General features: G+C 36.6%; 1 protein-coding gene across 10 annotated transcripts in view; it reads left to right on the top strand.

Moving 5' to 3' along the window:
• ANKHD1 (ankyrin repeat and KH domain containing 1) overlaps positions 1-21,533 on the top strand; it is a 124,355-nt gene that overhangs the window by 81,215 nt on the left and 21,607 nt on the right. For 8 of the 10 annotated variants that reach the window (XR_013527904.1, XM_008985836.5, XM_078352696.1 and 5 more), the window contains 10 exons: positions 2,792-3,550; positions 10,603-10,748; positions 10,907-11,018; positions 11,502-11,647; positions 12,576-12,718; positions 13,536-13,749; positions 15,307-15,482; positions 15,684-15,846; positions 18,481-18,576; positions 19,040-19,156. Coding sequence is in view for 7 of the 10 variants with exons in the window: in XM_008985836.5 (XP_008984084.1) it covers positions 2,792-3,550; positions 10,603-10,748; positions 10,907-11,018; positions 11,502-11,647; positions 12,576-12,718; positions 13,536-13,749; positions 15,307-15,482; positions 15,684-15,846; positions 18,481-18,576; positions 19,040-19,156 (2,072 nt within the window). In the remaining 3 variants the exon portion in view is untranslated. Of the gene's footprint in view, positions 1-2,791; positions 3,551-4,317; positions 4,473-10,602; positions 10,749-10,906; positions 11,019-11,501; positions 11,648-12,575; positions 12,719-13,535; positions 13,750-15,306; positions 15,483-15,683; positions 15,847-18,480; positions 18,577-19,039; positions 19,157-21,533 lie in introns of all 10 variants that reach the window. The other 2 variants (XR_013527905.1, XR_013527906.1) reach the window with 1 other exon arrangement.

Raw genomic sequence — 21,533 nt, forward strand, 5'->3', positions numbered from 1 at the left:
CTGACATTGTAAGATGTTTGAAGGAGATAGAACTCTTTCTATATTCTAGTATCTTATAATACTGCTTACTAACCATTGAAAATTTTGTTGCTAAAAGAATACTTGTCATAATCTCTACCCAGAAAGTGAAGATACTGCTTTAGCTTCTAGGAGAAATTAGGTGACATTATCTTTTTCACCAATCTGTTTTATTCTTGATGTTATAGCTTCTGTTAGTGCTTTGACGTGTATCTAGGTAATTCCACTAACTCCATGGTTACAGACACTCAGCCAATGGCTATTTAGAGAGGAACCACTTTTTATGCATCATTTTTGCCATCTTCCATTTTTAATGCTACATACATTCTAGGCTTATAGTTTGTCTATTCAGTTAAATAAGTTACTCTTAGTAATCTTGTGTTCCATGCTTCTTGCATATTATTTGTTAACAAGATAGGGCCACTCCTATCTGTTACTGTCCTCAAAATTCTTCTCTTATTTTGGATTATACTATTTATAAAGATTTTAAATCTGTTAATGTCCAGCAAGGTCATAATACAATTACTAACCAGTCTGGTTAGTGTTAGACTCTTACCTAGTTTTCCTGAATATTAAATATAAATTACTTAAGCTATACAAGGGCATTTTGAAACTAATGGATGTTTAAAGGACCATTCAGTCTTTGTAGAACTTCTAAATGTACTCGAGTGATGTCATTGAATTTATTACATGACTAAATATTTCCTTATTGTTGTGGATTTGTACATTGCTATTTGTTACCATTTGCCTTCCTTGTCATTAGGCACTTTAAACAAATACTGTAAATCAAAACAGGGACTCCTACATGGTGTTAGGAAAGTAGTAATAAAATTAACTCACAAATCTAATAGTTTTTGCTCTGAAAGAATAGTCTTTTTCTATCATTTTGCTCAGATAGAAATATAAATTGAGAAAGGCTGAGGCTGGAGAATTACTTGAGGCCAGGAGTTCAAGACCAGCCTGAGCAACATACAAGACCCCATCTCTTTATATATATATATATATATATATATAATTGAATATAGACAATATGCTTTGCAATTTAAGGAATACGCCTCTGAAAGTGATTGCAGTGGTATTGAAATTGTGGTCATCTATTAAAGACAGTATATAGGGGAAAAGCTGAGACTTTTTTAGTAATGACACATGTTGCATATGTTTGAGCTACCTGCAGTTTTGCGATCTCTATTCTAGCAAGAAAAGTAGATGAAGCTCTAATTTTTTTTTTCTTCAGTAGTTTTGTCACCCGCTTGCAATTCAGAACATTTTATATCTCTGAATGACCTTTTTTCCTTTGGACTTGAGAATCATTTTGAATACAATGGATGATTTTATTTTAAAAATTCCCAAATTACCTATATTTTTTATATATACTGACTACATTCAAAATAATAGATTACTTTTTTAACCCAGCTCTTTCCTTTTTTCAAACAGCTTTATATTTAATTTACATACCATAAAGTTCACTTGTTTTAAATGTACAATGCAATGAATTTTAGATTTATTGAGTTGTGTAACCATCGTCACTATCTAGTTTTAGAACTTTTCCATCTCCCCAAAAAGATCTCTTATGCCTGTTTTCAATTGATTCTCATTCTCACTGTTATAACCTCAGGCAACCACTACTGTCCCTGTCTATGGATTTGCCTTTTCTCTGTAGATGTGATATAAGTGGAATTGCACAATATGTGGTCTTTTGTGTCTGGCTTCTCTTACTTAATATAATGTTTTTGAGGTTCATCCATGTTGTAGCATGAATCAGTAAGTTTTTTCCTTTTTGTTGCTGAATAGTCCTACTTCTTCTAAACAAAATTAAGCCTTGGATTTGCCTCAGAGTAGGTATCATACATCAAAAAATTTGTGTCCTTCATTTTATGTCCATGTGTTAGGATTATTAATATTGATAGTTATTTTTTAGCTGATTTGTTAGGAAGGATGTAGCTTAAGTGTAATTTAAAACCTTAAAATAATACACATTGCCATTGTTTGTTAACATATACTGTCAGTATGAGTAACCCTAAATGGGAAGTCTGATTTTTCTCCTAGGATCATTTATTGTTTCTCTCATAGATAGAATTTACTTGAAGTGTTCATTTAAATGAAAGTTGTCCTTTGCATAGTAAGTTTAACAGTGTTCTGGTACAAACCTGTCAAAGGTATATTTAATGGAGAATTTTAGAAAGACATGTCTTAAAAAAACTGATTTCACATTATATTTCAATATAAGAAGAAAAATATTTTGACTATTTGCAAAACACGTTTCCCTATTTTAATCTGTAAGTTTTGGTCTTTTGCATTAATTTTGCATTGCTTGCAGAGTTAATATTGCTAAAAGAACGATTGTTCTAAATGGGTAGTTAACATTTCTGGTATTTTCAACATGATTTTGATACTGCTTTAGATTTTGTGTTCTTTAAAAAGTCCAATCTAATCAGCAGAATTTTGAGGTTCTTGCCTCTTTGTTTTCCTTTTCCCTGCCCCTGACTTAATTTCTAAAATTTTCCTATCCTAAAGAGTAGATTTTTAAAACTTCACAGTTTTTGAATTAGCAGCATCCTAGTTTGTGCTGTGGTATGAAATAGATGAGTATAGGCTTTAACCTGCCTAACCCTGGTGTGACTCTGAATGTTCATTCTATAACATTAGTTATAAGGGTTTTGGGAGGGAGGTCTGTGTGTGGGAGGGGAGGCTGGTTTTCTTTTTTCTTCTTTTTTTCTTTCTTTCTTTTTTTTTTTTAGCATGGCACTTTTTCAAACATTTTTCATGTGCTTAGGTACATCCAAGCAGAAGCCCAGTTCCCTCCAGGTAGCAGATCAGGACCTACTGCCATCTTTTCACCCATACCAGCCTTTGGAGTGCATAGTAGAGGAGACTGAAGGCAAGCTGAATGAACTGGGACAAAGAATTAGTGCTATTGAAAAAGCACAGCTTAAGTCACTGGAGTTAATTCAAGGTGAACCTCTGAACAAAGATAAGATAGAAGAACTTAAAAAGAACAGAGAAGAACAAGTCCAGAAGAAGAAGAAAATATTAAAAGAACTGCAGAAAGTGGAAAGGCAGCTGCAGATGAAAACACAGCAGCAATTTACCAAAGAATACTTGGAAACCAAAGGTCAGAAAGACACAGTGTCTCTACACCAGCAGTGCTCTCATAGAGGAGTCTTCCCAGAAGGGGAAGGAGATGGTAGTCTCCCAGAGGATCACTTTTCAGAGTTACCTCAGGTTGACACAATCTTATTTAAAGATAATGATGTTGATGATGAGCAACAATCTCCACCATCGGCAGAACAGATTGATTTTGTCCCAGTCCAGCCTTTATCATCTCCACAGTGTAACTTTTCCAGTGACTTAGGTTCTAATGGAACAAATTCTCTTGAACTTCAGAAAGTATCAGGTAATCAGCAGATTGTAGGACAGCCTCAGATTGCTATTACTGGACATGATCAGGGGCTGTTAGTTCAAGAACCAGATGGACTAATGGTTGCAACTCCAGCTCAGACGCTTACCGACACTCTTGATGACCTGATAGCAGGTGGGTTAAGAAATATATCTGTAATAATTTCTCTGCAATCTGTGTGCTCAACTTCTTTATATACCCCTCCAAAAACACAGACTTTGTATTTTTCCATTTTAGAATTATTTTTGTAAAATTACTCATTTTTTGAGGTCTTTTGGAAGTGAATTAACTAATTAAGTTCAGTAGCACTAACACACAAAAGTGTGTTTCCCCTCTTCTTTTTTGTCATATTGCAAAGGCAAATAAATAAAATTGCCATAATCCTTTATTTTAAACCTTTGATATTGAAACCACCCTGTGCTGTGACTTGGGTAAGGAGGTCTCAAAGTGGAATTGCTTTGTAGGCTTTAGAGGTATTCACATAAGATTAAAATTAAAAATTTCATGTCTGGAAATTTTAAATCACACTGCTTTTTTATTTATAATTTTATTAGATTAACTTAAATATTTCCAATTAAATGGGATGTCCAGAGAAAACCAAGTTTTCCATGTTATAATATTTGTGGTTAGAAGATTAAGGTACATTAAAATTATTGTCACGTGATGATTTGAAGATTGGAATTTTTACATTGTCTCTTAATGAAAGCACACAGCCACATCTCTCTCACACACACACAAACACACACACACACACACACACACACACACACACACAAAGAGAGAGAGAAAAGAAAGGCCTGATAACCTTGAAGTATATGTTTCTGTTTATTGTTGTGTGGAAAATTACAACTAGATATGAAATGAGGTGCACAAGTTTACTTTCCCTTTCATTGTCCTTGCAGCAGTGGGAAAACAGTGCAATTAATCATTTACCTTCCTAAAGATGGCTGGTGAATGTATCACCTCCATGAGAGCCCAGTTCAGAAATGCAGCCAGAATGGCTGTTGACAGTGGATGAAGACCAAGAACTAAGATGTAGCTGGAGTGATATTCAAAGGCAGGCCAGTCCTCTGTCTCTTGATTGCAACATTTTTTTCCTTACTGTTGTCTGTTGCCTCTTGTCATATTCTCCTCCCCTTCTCCCAACCCAATTATCCTATTTCAGTTTCCTTTCTTCTTTTGTGAGCCTTTAGGCTTCCTGATCTTTACTGAGTCTTTTTAAATGTGGAATAAGATTACTGAAATCAGGAATTTTATTGGGCATGTGTATGACTTCCAGTGGTTATAGAATTGTGATATTGCCTTTGAGGCTCCTCTGATATGTAATAAGTATCATTGTGCAGAGGAGGAATGTCTTAGTTTCCTTAAAGATAATTAAAATGCTGGGAAATGTTTTAAGGAGTTAGGCTCTTTGTTCTTTAATTTGGGTTTTTATATCTTCAGCTGGTAGACACAATTAATTTTGTATTAGCATTGAAAGTTATAAATTATGAATAAACTCTTGTAGTTCATTTGCATTTATAATCTGGGTAAAAACAGATTTTGGAATGTGAAGTATGATTATGAATAATGATGAAATGGGTAAACTAGGAGTAACATTTTTAAGATGTAGGGTTCTATAACTAGCATTATAATGTTCCTTATTACAGTTTGCAGTTATGAAACCTGTCTTACTGATCAGTTCAGTTATGTTAGAACTTTTTAAAAAATAATGTAGAAACAGCTCTAAAGGGAACTTGTAGGTGTTAAGGAACATCACATTTTATTTCACTAAAGTATTTGTTGAATTAATCTTTTACAAAGTTTGCATGAAACTTAGAAAATTGGCTTAGAAATTATCTTTTAATTATATATAATATTAATATAAACAAAATTTAATTTGTGTTAGACATTAATACCTACCACATTGTACAATATTCTTTTATTAATGTTTTAACTTTTAAATCAGCCAACAAGTACAAAATTATCTTTATGTAAAAATTTCCATTTTTATGAAGGTTATGTGTTTTGAACGATATGGCAATAATTATATTTTCTTTATCCAACATGATGGACCTGTTTTAAAATTTAAATATTATATTTTTCTAAGTCCAGATTTGTCTTAATTTTCTTAGTTGAAGGTAAAAGAAATTAGGCAAGGGTGAATTAGGTTAATACCTAATTCTACGATTGTAAAAGATATTATCATATTAGTAAGATTATAGAGTAGGACAAAGGTAAAATTAATTTTACTTTAGTTCTTACCCCTCATAGTAGTAAAGGAGAGAATACTGTACATCTTAAAATTCTACTTTAGAGAATACCTATGTATGATAACAATACATTTCACTTATTAAATATAGGAGTATTATTTCCTTATTGCTATTCTTTAAAAATATTTGTTGTCATAATGAGTTGTTTACATATATAAGTTATTAATTTTGTGACTTGATTAGCTAACTTAGCCCTTTAGTGTGTTGTTTGATAGGTGTCATACATGATATAGTTCCAAACAGACTATATAAACTCTTGATTAGGAGGAGCATGGTTCCTCATGTCCTTCTGAAAGTGAGCATTGGGTTTTTAGCAGTTACCATAATAGCAAGTGATTCTCAAAGTTCAAATGTCTAGGAATATAAAGTTTTTTAAAGAAATTCAAAATAGCTTTTACCATTGAGCAGTACTGGAAATATTTAGTAAAATTTTCTTTTTTTTTTTTTTTTTTTTTTTGGTTTTTTTTTTTTTGAGACAGAGTCTCGCTCAGTTGTCCAGGCTGGAGTGTATTGGCTCTATCTCGGCTCACTGCAACCTCCACCTCCTGGGTTCAAACAGTTCTGCCTCAGCCTCCTGAGTAGCTGGGATTACAGGCACCTGCCACCACACATGGCTAATTTTTTGTATTTTTAGTAGAGACGGGGTTTCACCATGTTGACCAGGCTGGTCTCAAATTCCTGACCTTAAGTGATCCACCTGCATTGGCCTCTCAAAGTGCTGGTTTTACAGGTGTGAGCCACCGTGCCTGGCCAAAATTTTCCTTTCTAATATAGAAAGAAGATTGGTTAAAAATCAACTTAATATCAATGTTTACATGTATTGAGCATTTACTGTGCACCAACTTCTGTGTTAAATGCTAAATATACTTTATCTCATGGGCTAAATATAATACTTTAGGTAAGTCCTTTTCCTACCTCTATTTTTCTGTGGAAAAACTGAAGCTGGCCAGGCATGGTGGCTTACACCTGTAATCCCAAAACCTTGGCAGGCAGAGGCAGGTGGATCACTTGAGATCAGGAATTTGAGACCAGCCTGGCTATTATGGTGAAACCCCATCTCTACTAAAAATACAAAAATACAGGCATGGTGGTGCATGAAATCCCAGCTACTCGGGAGGCTGAAGCAGAAGAATTGCTTGAACCCAAGAGGCGGAGGTTGCAGTGAGCCAAGATCACACCACTGCACTTCAGCCTGGGCAACAGAGCAAAACTCTGTCTCAAAAAAAAAGAAAAACTGAAGCTTAGGGAAATTAAGTTGCTAGTAAGTACCAAGATTCAAACGCAGTTCAGCCAAATTTAACCTAAGATGTAATACGCATGTATATGTGTCAACTTATAAAGTTCTGATTTATCCTTAAGTATTGTTGTTTCCTTAGATTTTGAAATTCCATTAATCATTTTTATTATTTTTATATTAAGACTTGACGTACATGTAAGTATATATATATATATTTTTTGGATACAGAGTCTCACACTGTCCTCCCAGGCTGGAGTGTAGTGTTGTGATCTCCGCTTACTGCAACCTCTACCTCCCAGGTTCAAGCGATTCTCCTTGCCTCAGCCTCCCAAGTAGCTGGGATTACAGGAGCATGCTACCATGCCTGGCTAAGTTTTTGGTATTTTTAGTAGAGACAGGGTTTCACTGTGTTGGCCAGGCTCGTCTCAAACTCTTGACCTCATGATCCATCCACGTCGGCCTCCCAAAGTTTTGGGATTACAGATGTTGAGCCACCACACCCGGCCACAGGTTTTTATTTACATGGAACTATTTAATAAAGTTACTAATACATAAAACAGATTATAATAATTAAATTTCTTTAAAACTCACAAAGTATTTTATATAGACCTAGTATCAGTGAGATTTTTAAATAATATTTATCTTCTATATTGCCTACAAAACTTTCTTCAACTTCATAAAAAGTCAAGTAGAATATTGCACTTAGTTCTTCTCCCACCTCATTTTAAAAATAGTATATAAATTGTTAGACACAGTGACTCTGCATCTGTAATCCCAGCTACTTAGTTGGCTAACGTAGGAGGATTGCTTGAAGCCAGGAGTTCAAGACCAGCCTGAGTAACACATAGAGACGCTGTCTCTTTAAAAAAAAAAAAAAAACAAAAAGCATACCGTATAAGTTTAATTTGGATTATATATAGGAATTTGTGATAACAGTCTGTCTTAGGCACTTTCAGAGATATTTCATTCAGAGGTAGGAAATATTTTAGGATTTATGAAAATGTCATAGTCTTGGTATAATTTTCTCTTAATACAACCTTTATTCCACATGCACCTTTTAAATCTCTTGCTACTTTCTAGTTTTATAACTTTCCATTTGTAATTAGTCCTGTTAAAATCACTTGCTATGGAATGTTTTTTATTGTCATTATTACATGGAGTGAAAAAAAATGCTTCTAGGATAATGTAGTACAAAAATGTATAGTAATTACTGTAACAACACATTTTTGTTAACAAAGCTGTTAAATGCACAACAGTACTTTTTAAAAGCCAACTCTGTAAAGAAATTTCTTATAACCATCACATTCTGGCATAGCACTCTAATCAAGTATTCAAAAAAATTTTTATATACCTGTTTTTCATAATAAAAAAGAGAAACGAGATCACATAAATAAAATACTGATAGAAAAATAGTTCTTTATTAAAGTATATGTTAATTTTGGGACCACTGTCAAAGTCTTACTGTTAGAAAAGTTCTGTAACATATTAATCTTCAGTGTCTTGTTTTTTCCAGCAGTTTTCTAAACATCAGCTATTTCTAGGAGGTGTAACAAAATACTATATACTTTTAACTTATCAAATGACAACAATTTTTCATTATTACTATTATTTTTTCTTGGCTGCTTCTTCCAGGAAAAAAATGACAAAAATTTTTAAGGCTTTGTTTCTATTTTGCATATTCTTATTGGTGAAACAAACGTGTAGTAATTATTCCTATTTGTAACTAAATAGTTAAATTATGTTATTTATGTGATGACAGAAGCTGGAGGAATTTATACTGCCAGGATGGTTATATATGTTGGTGGGGATGAGCTGGGGTAGCTCATGTAGAAACATATCTGGGAATCTTAAACTTTGCTAAGTTAATTAAATGAGTAACCTACTAAACTGAGTCATTCACATTTGTGAATAGTATCTTTGAATGGAATCTAGTCATATCAAAAATTCTAGACAGAAAATATTTTCCAACACTTAAAATGCTTACATTTTTCTTTAAGTCTTGTATGTTTTTGACTGACTCTTAATCCGGATGTAAGATTATTGCCATCACTGATGTTTTATTGATTTTTTTGTATATTATTCATGATTACATGTTTTTTCTGAGTTTTTCCTTTCTTGAGTGAATAGTAATGTTTTTACTTTTCAATACAGTGAATGATAGTACTGACAATCCTATAAAATATCTGATAGTCACATCTATTGGGCACTCACCCAATGTGCCAAACACTGTGTTAAATGCTTTATATACAGTATCTCACATACTACTCACAACATCCCTGAGATAGGTCCTATTTCCCCCTATAGTCAAACTCCATCTCTTATGAAACATAAATATGATAGATATCTATCTATATGATAGATAAAATACATAATTTTAATTAACTTAGTTTTCTTTTCTTTTCTTTTGAGACGGTGTCTCACTCTGTCACCCAGGCTGGAATGTAGTGGCATGATCCCGGCTCACTGCAACCTCCACCTCCCAGGTTCAAACGATTCTACTGCCTCAGCCTCCCAAGTAGCTGGGATTACAGGCACGCACCACCACACCCCACTAATTTTGTATTTTTAGTAAAGATGGGGTTTCACCATGCTGGCCTGGCTGGTCTCGATCTCCCGACCTGAGATGATCTGCCCACCTCAGTCTCCCGAAGTGCTGGGATTATAGGCATGAGCCATTGCACCCAGCCTTAACTCAGTTTTCAAGCAAATGCTGGGATTAGAGACATGAGCCATTGCACCCAGCCTTAACTCAGTTTTCAAACCACATTTTGAGATCTCAAATAGAACTTCAATGTTCATTTTTAAAATAGTTGGGCTTTCAGATACTGATTTTCAAACAGATTTTCAAAATAAATATTGAATTTTGAAAACACGTTCTCCGTGCTATTTATGTGAGAAATACATGTCTCCCTCCCCCTCCCCCACCTTTTTTTTTTTTGAGATCGAGTCTAGCTCTGTCACCCAGGCTGGAGTGCAGTGGCATGATCTCAGCTCACTGCAACCTCCACCTCCCGGATTCAAGCGATTCCCCTGCCTTGGCCTCCCAGGTAGCTAGGATTACACGCATGCACCACCATGCCTGGCTAATTTTTTGTTTTTTTAGTAGAGATGGGGTTTTGCCATGTTGGCCAGGCTGGTCTTGAACTCCTGACCTCAGGTGATCCGCCCACCCTCCGCCTCCCAAAGTGCTGGGATTACAGGCATGAGCCACCGTGACCGGCCCACTTTTTTTGAATTGTACACAGGATATTTTTATCCAATTGACTTTTACAAACTAAAATATAGAACTCCTTTTATTTATTTTTATTTTTAGAAAAAATTTTTTCTACCCTACTGACAATATAAAAAGCTACTATTTATATTTAGTATGTGCATTAAATATCAGGCGCTGTGTTAAGCATCTTATCTGCATTGTCTCAAGAGATCTTTCCTATAACCTTCCAAGGCAGGTATCATTATTATCCCCATTCTACATATTAGGAAAATTGAGGTTCAGAGAAATTAAATTACTTGCCCAAGATCTGAAAGTCAGTGTTGGAACTAATGTTCAAATGTAGGTCTGTCTGATTCCAAAACTTGTGATTCTACTATTACTATATATTACTGCTATGGATATTTCTGTTTTCTGTGGTTTTTTTTGTGTACAAATAACCTTACGCTTTAAAGTGAAATTTAGCAATATGAATATTGTTTTTCAGCTGTAAGTACCAGAGTACCCACTGCTTCCAACAGTTCTTCTCAGACCACAGAGTGTCTTACACCTGAATCCTGTTCACAGACTACAAGCAATGTGGCTTCCCAATCTATGCCTCCTGTGTATCCTTCAGTTGACATTGATGCACATGTGAGTAGATTGCTTTATTTAAACTTATTTTGCACATTCTAATTTTCTTTGGAAAGGAAAATTATCATTCTACATTTATTGTGAAAAGAATTATTGTTTGCTCTTCAATTGATAACTTCTATTAAAAAAAATTTTAACTTATTTTTTTCTTCTCCTAGACTGAGAGCAATCATGACACAGCATTAACACTAGCTTGTGCAGGTGGTCATGAAGAACTTGTATCTGTGCTCATTGCACGGGATGCCAAAATTGAACACAGAGACAAAAAAGGTAAATGTCAGTCAGAAATAAAATCTGAGTGTAATTATATCAGAAAACAATTGTAACTTTTATTATTGATAAATGGTTCCTAGACTATCTTAGTGATAAGATAGATAAGCATATTTCAATTAGGAATATCCAGATTCATTATTCTGCAGAGCCAAATAATTCTCCAAAAATTAGACTATGGATCATTAGTGAAAAAGAGCAAATTGTGGTTGCCCTTCTTAATTCAAAGGTATTTCATACAGAGGCATCAAAGTTAATTATGAGTATAAACCTTAATAATTTTTACTGATTTAGTTTTTTAATTAGGTGTTTATAGGTTTTTAGTCGATAACAAATTAGGATTTAGGGTAGTTCTATGTTAAATTGTTATCAGTATCTGCCCTGAAGGCTTTATTTTGCTAAAATGCTAGAGAATGGAAAACAGTGGATTTAAAATAAAACAAGAAACATAAATTTGTTTAAGATTTTCATTTTCTGATTTAGGTTTCACACCACTAATCCTGGCAGCAACAGCAGGGCATGTTGGCGTTGTTGAAATTCTTTTGGATAAAGGTGGAGATATAGAAGCACAGTCTGAACGAACTAAGGATACTCCACTTTCATTGGCATGTTCTGGTGGACGTCAGGAGGTGTGTTAATGTTAATTTAATTTTCATTTTGTAAATATTTTGCTTGTATTTTAAAATATGCAAATGATTAGTATTTTAGCTACATGAATAAAATTTGCGTGTATTTTGTGTATTTGTTTTTCTGAGACAGGGTCTCTGTCTCCCAGGCTAGAGTCCAGCAGCACAATCATAACTCACTATAACCTCGATCTCTGGGGCTCAGGCAATCCTCAGCCTCTCACGCAGCTAGGGCTATTTTGTAGAGATGGGGTCATGTAATGTTGCCCAGGCTGGTTTCAAACTCCTGGCTTCCCAAAGTACAGGGATTATAGTTATGGGCCAGCATGCCTGGCCCTGCTCATGTTTTGACATGTTCCATATAGTTTCTGAGGAAAGGGATACTTTTGTTACATTTTATGGGAATGTAAATGCTCTTTTCTGGCAGGGAGTAGTGGGGAGAACAGAATGGTGGAGATGAGGTCTCATTATGTTGCCCAGGCTGGCACTGAATGGCCTCAAGGGATCTTCCTGCCTTGGCCTCCCAAAGTGCTGGGATTACAGGGATGAGCCACCATGCCTGGCCCCAAATGCTGTTTTAAAGAATCTGTTTCTTGCCCTTAAAGCCAAATAAAAATTATCTTAATCCTTACATTTATTTGGATTGAATGAATCACAATTCTAACACATGAGATGCAAATTTATTGCCCAATAAATGACAAATAGAAAGGGTAACATCTTGTTATTGCAGTATAATTGGGATTTCAAAGCTCTGAATTCCTGAAATTGAATCCATTTATCTAGTGTTGACATTTCAATATTTAGGGCCTAATGAAATATAATTAAAATATCATATATTTAGATAAGGAAGTTATAAATCATGTTTCTTTGTGTTTCCTTCATTGTAAGTTGAGCCCTTGGTGTAAACACTCTTCTTTTTTTTACTTTGTAGGTGGTAGACTTGCTGCTGGCTCGAGGTGCAAATAAAGAACATAGGAATGTATCTGATTATACACCACTGAGTCTAGCTGCATCTGGAGGATATGTTAATATCATTAAGATTCTGCTTAATGCTGGGGCAGAAATTAATTCAAGGTATTAACCTGTTAATTTTATTTTTCATGTTTTGTAAGTTATTCCTAAGTTACTACTTTGGAGTTAAATGTCTACCTCTAAGCGTTTAGATAGATACCATTTTAAATTAAGATAGTACTAAAGTTGCAAAGCCAAACAATTACACCTATAATGTGTTTATAAGTAATCTCAACTTATCTCAGTAATGTGGCTGCTTATAAAGAGGTCTCATTTCAAAAAGTATTTTGTTCTGTGGCCCAACCCCCCTAAACTTACCCAATCTTGTCTGATCTCAGAAACAATACTTTATATATGTAGTTGGAAATTTATAATCCCTAAATAGAAATTATGTCTTATTATTTTTTATTTTATTTTATATTTTGAGGTGGAGTTTCACTTTGTTGCCCAGGCTAGAGTGCAATGGCACGATCTCGGCTCACTGCAACCTCCACCTCCCTGGTTCAAGTGATTCTCCTGCCTTGGCCTCCCGATTAGCTGGGATTACAATCATGCGCCTCCATGCCCAGCTAACTTTGTATTTTTAGTAGAGGCAGGGTTTCTCCATGTTGGTCAGGCTGGTCTCAAACTCCCGGTCTCAGGTGATCCACCCACCTTGGCCTCCCAAAGTGTTGGGATTACAGGCGTGAGCCACTGCGCCCAGCCAGAAATTATGTTTTAAATTGTGGAATTTTCTTATTCTTTATTATTGGTCAAAACAATGAAAATCTATTAATTGATATTAGAAACCTCTCTTTTTAGTGAAACGTTTTCATCTTTAATGCTTTTCTAAAATAATAGGCAACATATTTTAATTTTCTAAGCACATTTCCCCCCTTAGGACTGGGAGTAAACTAGGTATTTCTCCCCTGATGTTGGCTGCAATGAATGGACATGTTCCTGCAGTAAAACTGCTGCTTGATATGGGTTCAGACATTAATGCCCAGATAGAGACCAATCGGAACACGGCTCTCACCCTGGCCTGTTTCCAGGGCCGAGCAGAAGTAGTGAGTTTGCTTCTGGACCGAAAAGCCAATGTTGAACATAGGGCAAAGGTAAGCATTTTATAACTTGTCAACTATTTCAGATACATTTCTAATAGAAATAATATGGCATTTTAACTCAAATTGAATGTAATATTTTAAATTGTCGTAAGTTAAAACTGATACCCCAATGCAGAATTGGGGGATTAGGCTATGTAGTAGTGAGTGACATACCATCACCATCATGAATTTTATTAAGGACAGTGAAGAAAACAGAATTAGTACTTTTCCCAACCTCAGCCTTGAGTAGCTTTCTATTAATACCATAGCTTACAACTTTTGAATGTAGTAAGATTATTTTGTATTAACTCTTACACTGTAGACTTTTAAAGAACTCCTTTAATGAGGCATATGCTTATTATTGTAAAAATCCCAAGCAGAACTTCAGTTCATAAGTTATAAAATTTGGGCAGCTAACATCTAATTTGACCATGGCAGATTTTGACAGTTTCATGACTATTTGATACTAAGAAAATAGGAATTAGTATGTCATTGACTTGAATTTCTTTGCTTAGAACTGCAAGGTTCTTAGAACTCCGGGAAAATGTAGGTTGGGTAGAATTTTTAATAATCAACCAACAGCAAATCTGATGGCCATTTCAAATTGGAAAGGTTTGACTGGAAATCCTATATTTTTTCCCTGAAATTTTTTTGAGAAGGAAATCTTTTTGCTCTTGTTGCCCACCCAGGCTGGAGTGCGTTGACGTGATCTTGGCTCATGGCAACCTCTGCCTCATGGGTTCAAGCAATTCTCCTTGCCTCAGCCTCCCAAGTAGCTGGGATTACAGGCATGCACCACCACACCCAGCTAATTTTGTATTTTTAGTAGAGATGGGATTTCTCCATGTTGGTCAGGCTGGTCTCAAACTCCTGACCTCAGGTGATCCGCCCATCTCAGCCTCCCAAAGTGCTGGGATCACAGGCAAGAGCCACTGCGCCCAGGCTCCTTTTACTTTTTAAAGTTTAGTGCGACATTTGCATTCTTTTAATCTAAGTAATGAGGAAATGTAGTTTTTTCTTGTTTTTTTTTTTTAACCACACAAAGAGAAATGAGTTTTTCCTGTTACTCAGTTTGTCTTTTTCTGTTACAAGTATTCATTGTGTGCTACTTATCCATTAAAAGTCCTAGAGAAATTACATTATTTTGGATGGCACCAATAGGAAATGTCCTTCGAAAAAATGTTAGAGACTAATATACCAAAGGCACATATGCAAAAAATTTATAAAGTGATCTTAATCTCTATTTTTAATGCTTCTATTCATTGTACAAAGAAATTATCTGAGTAAATTCATAAAAGTATAGAAATTATGGGATTTATTTTAGCATGAGATAACATGTTTTAAGTTCATTCTAGCATGTCTTACTGACAGTTTTTACTGCTGTTTAGTAAAAATCAAGGCTGAATATTGCTTAGCTCTTTTGAAAGCTAATCAGAATTATAATTGTCTTAAAAGTTAATTGCTTCAGTTTTTTAAAGAAATTATATAACTTAGTTTTGGTCCATGGAATAGTTAAAAAGGAAAAAAGAAATTATATAACTTAATTGCATGGTTTATTGGTTTAAACAGACTGGTCTTACCCCTTTGATGGAAGCAGCTTCTGGAGGGTATGCAGAGGTTGGAAGAGTTCTTCTTGATAAAGGAGCAGATGTTAATGCTCCCCCTGTGCCTTCCTCAAGAGACACTGCTTTAACAATAGCAGCAGACAAAGGTCACTACAAATTTTGTGAACTCCTGATTCATAGGTGAGTAATTTCCTATTATACATAGAACTTCTCATAGTCCTTTTCACATTTCAGTGCTTTTAAAGTTAATAACATTATGTTACTCTATTGTTAAGATTATTTGCATGTTATTTTGTAAAAGATGGAAGATGATAGAAAAAACTAGAAAAAGCCAACCTCTTCTTACAGGAAACAAACTGTATTAATATTCTTTGTTTACAGGGGAGCCCACATTGATGTTCGTAACAAAAAGGGAAATACACCACTTTGGCTGGCATCCAATGGAGGTCATTTTGATGTTGTGCAGTTGCTAGTACAAGCAGGTGCTGATGTAGATGCAGCAGATAACCGGAAAATCACACCCCTTATGTCAGCATTTCGCAAGGTAATTTGATATGGGGGAAGAAAGGTCAAATTTAGTAATTTCCAGCCAATTCTAAGTTGAAACCACATGAGAAAGATAAGTTGATGTTGGAGAATTGAATATATTTCCATACAAAAATCACTGTTATCTTTCCATTCTTTTTTTTATTTTTGAGACAGTGTTTTGCTTTTGTTGCCCAGGCTGGAGTACAGTGGCATGATCTCAGCTCACCACAACCTCTGCCTCTTGGGTTCAAGCGATTCTCCTGCCTTAGCCTCCTGAGTAGCTGGGATTTACAGGCATGTGCCACCACACCCAGCTAATTTTGTATTTTTAGTAGAGATGGGGTTTCTCCATGTTAGTCAGGCTGATCTCTAACTCCCAACCTCAAATGATCCACCTACCTTAGCCTCTCAAAGGCTGGGACTACAGGCATGAGCCACTCGGCCCAGGCTTCTTTCTGTTCTTTTGTGGCTGCATCTAAGAGCTATGTGGTAGTTCACTATAAGCAAACTTGGTTGTTAAATCACTTGGTGTCTTGACTATTTGTGATATGTTGTTCATAAAATAGAAGATTTAAGGAAACGTATTATATGCAGATGGATTTTTTCTACCTCAAAAGGAGTAGACTTTCATAAAAAGTTACTGTATCTTTGTGTGTGTGTGTGTGTGTGTGTGTGTGTGTGTGTGTGTGTGTGAAACAGATTCTCACTCTATCACCTAGGCTGGAGTGCAGTGGCATGATCATTGCTCACTATAGCCTCAGCCTCCCAGGCTCAGGTGATCCTACCGCCTCAGCCTCCCGAGTAGCTGGGACCACAGGTGTGCAGCACCATGCTCAGATATTTTTATTTTTATGTTTTTTAGAGATGAGGTCTTGCTATGTTGTCCAGGCTGGTCTCAAGTGATCCCATCTCTGCCTCCCAAAGTGCTGAGATATGGGCATGAGCTACCATGCCCAGCCCCTCTTATATATATTAAAGTTCACTTATCTGCTATATTTTTAAAAGCCTTCCCATTGCTGTAGCTTCTCAAACTATAAACTACTTATTAAAGTAGTTATTATGCAGGTCTTTACAGGTTCGTGTCAACCTCTCCAGGCCAATCATTTATGATAGTATCCCCCTTTGCTGACTATGTTCTCTAGATACTGGCCTAGAATGCACTAAATTTTCAACTGCCTCAGGGCATTTGCTCACTGGTTTTCTTTTGCTAACATGTTTTCCCTTGCTCTTCACCTAGCTTACCTCTCTACTTGTCTGTTCGTTAGCTCCAATTTTACATGTCACTTCTCAAAGAGTACTTCCCTAACACCTGATCCACAAAAGGTCCCTCTGGTTCTCTTTTATAGTTGAGTTTTGATTTTCCTTATCCCAATTTGTAATTATATCTTCAAATATATACTTGCCATTTTAATGCCTATCTAGCCAACTAGACTGGTAGGTCCATGAGGACAAGAGTCATGACTATCTTTTTCAGCACTGTTTATATACCCAGTTGTTTAGCATAGTGCAATTTACATATAGTGAAGTGCATGAATCTTAAGGTATGTGGCTTAATTAGTTTTGATAAATGTATACATACATGTAACCCATAGCCCACAAAGATACAAATTATTTCTGTAACCCTAGAAGGTTCCTTCTTGCCCACTTTTAGTCACTTTCCTGCCTCAGAGGCAAGCATTTCTCTGATTTTTATCTCCATCACACTAATTCTTGAGGATGTTTTAGAACCTTAGTAGGAAGAGAAACTATGCAAGTTTGGTTATATTAAAATAGATATACTGGCTGGGTATAGTGGCTCATGCCTGTAATCCCAGCACTTTGGGAGGCTAAGGTGGGTGATCACCTGAGGTCAGGAGTTTGAGACCAGCCTGGCTGACATGGTGAAACCCCATTTCTACTAAAAATATAAAAATTAGCTGGGTATGGTGGCAGGCACTGTAATCTCAGCTACTCCGTAGGCTGAGGCAGCAGAATTGCTGGAACCCGGGAGGCGGAGGTTGCAGTGAACCAAGATTGCACCATTGCCCTCCAGCCTGGGCAACAACAGCAAAACTCTGTCTCAAAAAAAAAAAAAAAAAAAAAGATATGCTTAGAATTGGTTACAGATCTTCAGCCCTTGATAATGGCATTTAGAAAGTATTTTATTTAGATTCAAGTCCTAAGGCTTAGAAAGATGTGATAGTTCATCTTGTTTAGTTAGTGAGGCTTTGAAATTTAAAAAAATCCTTTGTTTTAGGACTTATTTCCCTTTTACACTGAGGTACATTTTACATTACCAATGTTTGTTTTATTAATATATTTATTCTAGGAGATAATCGTTTTTCTACAAAACCTTTTTCTACTTTCAGTGGAATTAAATTCAGGATAAGTGTCTTCTAGTCCACCATGCATTCCTGAGCACACATTCTTGTATTTATGCTTTTCTGTTTATAAACTAAACACTGATCTTATTTTTATAATTTTAATTTTAAATTTAGTAAACTATCTGGCATTATTAATCTACCTTTTCATTCTTAAATTGGTAAGCATATATGCCAAATTTCAAGGGATTCCTTTGTATTTTTTGTTGTTGTGTACTTTCTTTTATTTTTATTCTTAAAAATAATATATTTTCCTGCTACCTTGTCTAAGATTGTTGTACTTCTTGCAGGGTCATGTAAAAGTTGTTCAATATTTGGTAAAGGAAGTAAATCAGTTCCCTTCTGATATAGAATGCATGAGATATATAGCAACAATTACAGATAAGGTAAGTTTAATATACTACTGAAGCACATTTTTGTTCTTTGTGGAATGATATGCCAACGTGTGCAGTTAGGAACTTGTTCTTTTCATATGCTGAAAGGTTAGTCACCAGATCTCTTTATGCTTTTGTTTCTCCATTTGCAAAATAGATGGGTATAATACTTTTGATAAACTATTTTGAGATTTCTACTGTGGACCATAGTCACAGTGACTACAGCTAAGGTACTAAACTATTAGCCTGATTAGAAGGCTTCTTAAGGACATGCAGGTTTTTAGGGAAATGGTACCTTATTTTTGTTTAAGATTGATACATGCCTGGACTCAAAGGATAGCTTAATTTGGTTTAGTAACTTTTCAGTTTGAGCTTTAACCTCTGGACTTGAAAGGTGCTCATCAGCTTAAGTTTTATTTGGCCTCTTTATATTATGTTTCATTATATATTTACATAATTCTACTGTCTGCTGTAGGAACTATTGAAAAAATGTCATCAGTGTGTTGAGACAATTGTGAAGGCTAAAGACCAGCAAGCTGCAGAAGCAAATAAGAATGCAAGTATTCTTTTAAAGGAACTTGATCTGGAAAAGGTGAGTGGGAAAAATAATGTCCTTTTTAGAAATTTTTGAGGCTAGGTGTAGGGTCCAGCCCTACAGGGTTCTGTGAGCTGCTCTCTGCTGAAATTGTAGAAATAAAAGGCACAAGACACAGAGATAGAGAAAAGAGAGTTTGGGCTCAGGGGTCCACTGCTACCCAAATTGGGAGATCAGCAGTGGCCCCGCGGGACGCTCTCACTTTTATGGAGTTGCAAATCTGGGGGGCAGGATAGGTAGGGCGTGGCCTTGGTGGTTGGTAACTGGGGGCAGGGTAGATAGGGAATAGCAGTGATAGGGTCAAGTATATCACGTGTTGTTCAGGTAGGGGCTTAGGAATTTTTGGCACCCGAATTGAGGTAAGGAGCATAATGCATCAGCACTTTTTCCATACTTATCAAGAAAGAACTAAAACTTAAGATTTATGTTACTATTACTGATAGTAATAGACAGAGGAACCAGGTGCAGAAGTAGAATGTGAGAGTAGACATGGGACGTGACCACTGAAGCACAGCATCACATAGAGACAGCTAAGCCCCTGGATGTCTGCGGGCCTACCTGACAGCCGCCAGGCCTTACCACAAGAGCTTGGAGAAGCAGAGTTTTCTCCAAACTTCCCCAGGAAGGAGATGTCTCGGCCATTTTGGACATCTCCTTCCCTAGCTGGCTAAACAGCAGACGCTTTCACAGCTGCGGCACAGCCAAGGCACCCTCCAGCAGCCCTTATGCGGGCGTGACAGAGGGCTTAAAGCATCTTGCCTTAGTGTCATTCATTTCACAATGTCACCCCAGGTTCACACTTCTTACCTGATAGGCATTAGTAAAGGAATTAAGATCACCTATGAATAACTAAGATCACATATGAATAACTAATAACTACTATGGTTGTATTTCTAGTTACTTTCTTCTTCATTATTTATATGGAAATAGGCTGAGGCCTTTTGCTCCTGTCTTGACGCTTATGGGATCTCCCGCCTACAGCTAGGCATGGTAGCTCACACCTGTAATCCCAACAATTTGGGAGGCTGAGGCAGGAGGATCTCTTGAGCCCAGGGATTCAAGAGCAATTTGGGCAACATAGTGAGGATGAGAGGTAGGGCTGAGCCCAGGAGGCAGAGGTTGCAGTGAGCTGTGATTCTGCCATTGCACTCTAGCCTGGGTGGCAGAGTGAGACCTCATCTCTACAAAAAAAATTTTTAATAAACAGCTGGTGCATGCCTGCAGTCCTAGCTACTCAGGAGGCTGAAGTGGAAGGATCACTTTGAGTCCAGGAGGTCGAGGCTCCAGTGAGCCATGATTGTACCACTGCAGTCCAGCCTAGACAACAGTTCAAGACTCTCTCTCTACTTTAAAAAAAAAAAAAAAAAAAAAAGGAATTGCCAGATGTCATTGCTCATGCCTGTAATCCCAGCACTTTGGGAGGCTCAGGAGGGTAGATTGCTTGAGCCTCAGAGTTTGAGACCAGCCTGGGCAACATGGCAAAACTCCATCTCTACAAAAAACAAAAATTAGCCAGGCGTGGTGGCAGGCACCTAGAGTCCCAGCTACTTGGGAGGCCTTGATGGGAGGATGGCTTGAACCCAGGAGGCAGAGGTCGTAGTGAGCTGTGATTGTGCCACTGCACTCTAGCCTGGGTGACAAAGACACTGTCTCAGACAAAAAGAAAATGTGCTAGAATAAACTTGTCACCTGTATGACCAATACTCTTAACAATATATGATGCAAAGCTAATGGGTAATAGATTCTTGTACCACCATCAATTTCTTGATTCTGACCTGTCATTCAAAAATATATATATTTTGAGCCCAAATCTAAGTGAGGGACTAGATTTTGAGCAAGATCCCAATTTATGGCTAGGTGTGGTACCTCACACCCGTCATCTCAGCATTTTGGGAGGCCTAGGAGGGAGGATGGCTTGAGCTCAGGATTGGAGACCAGTATGGGCCATAGTGAGACTTTGACTTTACTAAAAGTTTAAAAACTTCACTGTGCATGGTGGTGCACAGCTGTAGTCCCAATTACTCAGGAGGCTGAAGTGAGAGGATCACTTGGTCCTGGGAGGTTGAGGCTGCAATGAGTTACGATTTTGGCACTGCACTCCAGCCTGGGTGACAGAGTGAGACCCTGGCACCAAAAAAAAAAAGGGACCCTCTCTGAGCGCAGTGGCTTATGCCTGTAATCCCAGCACTTTGGGAGGCCAAGGCAGTCGGATCACCTGAGGTTAGGAGTTTAAGACCAGCCTGGCCAACATGATGAAACCCTATCTCTACTAAAAATATAAAAATTAGCTGAGCATGGTGGCACACACCTGTAGTCCCAGCAGGCAGGAGAATTGCTTGAACCCAGGACAAAGAGGTTGCAGTGAGCGAATATT

This window comes from Callithrix jacchus, chromosome 2, assembly GCF_049354715.1.
Source record: "Callithrix jacchus isolate 240 chromosome 2, calJac240_pri, whole genome shotgun sequence".
NCBI classification, from domain to species: Eukaryota; Metazoa; Chordata; class Mammalia; order Primates; family Cebidae; genus Callithrix; species Callithrix jacchus.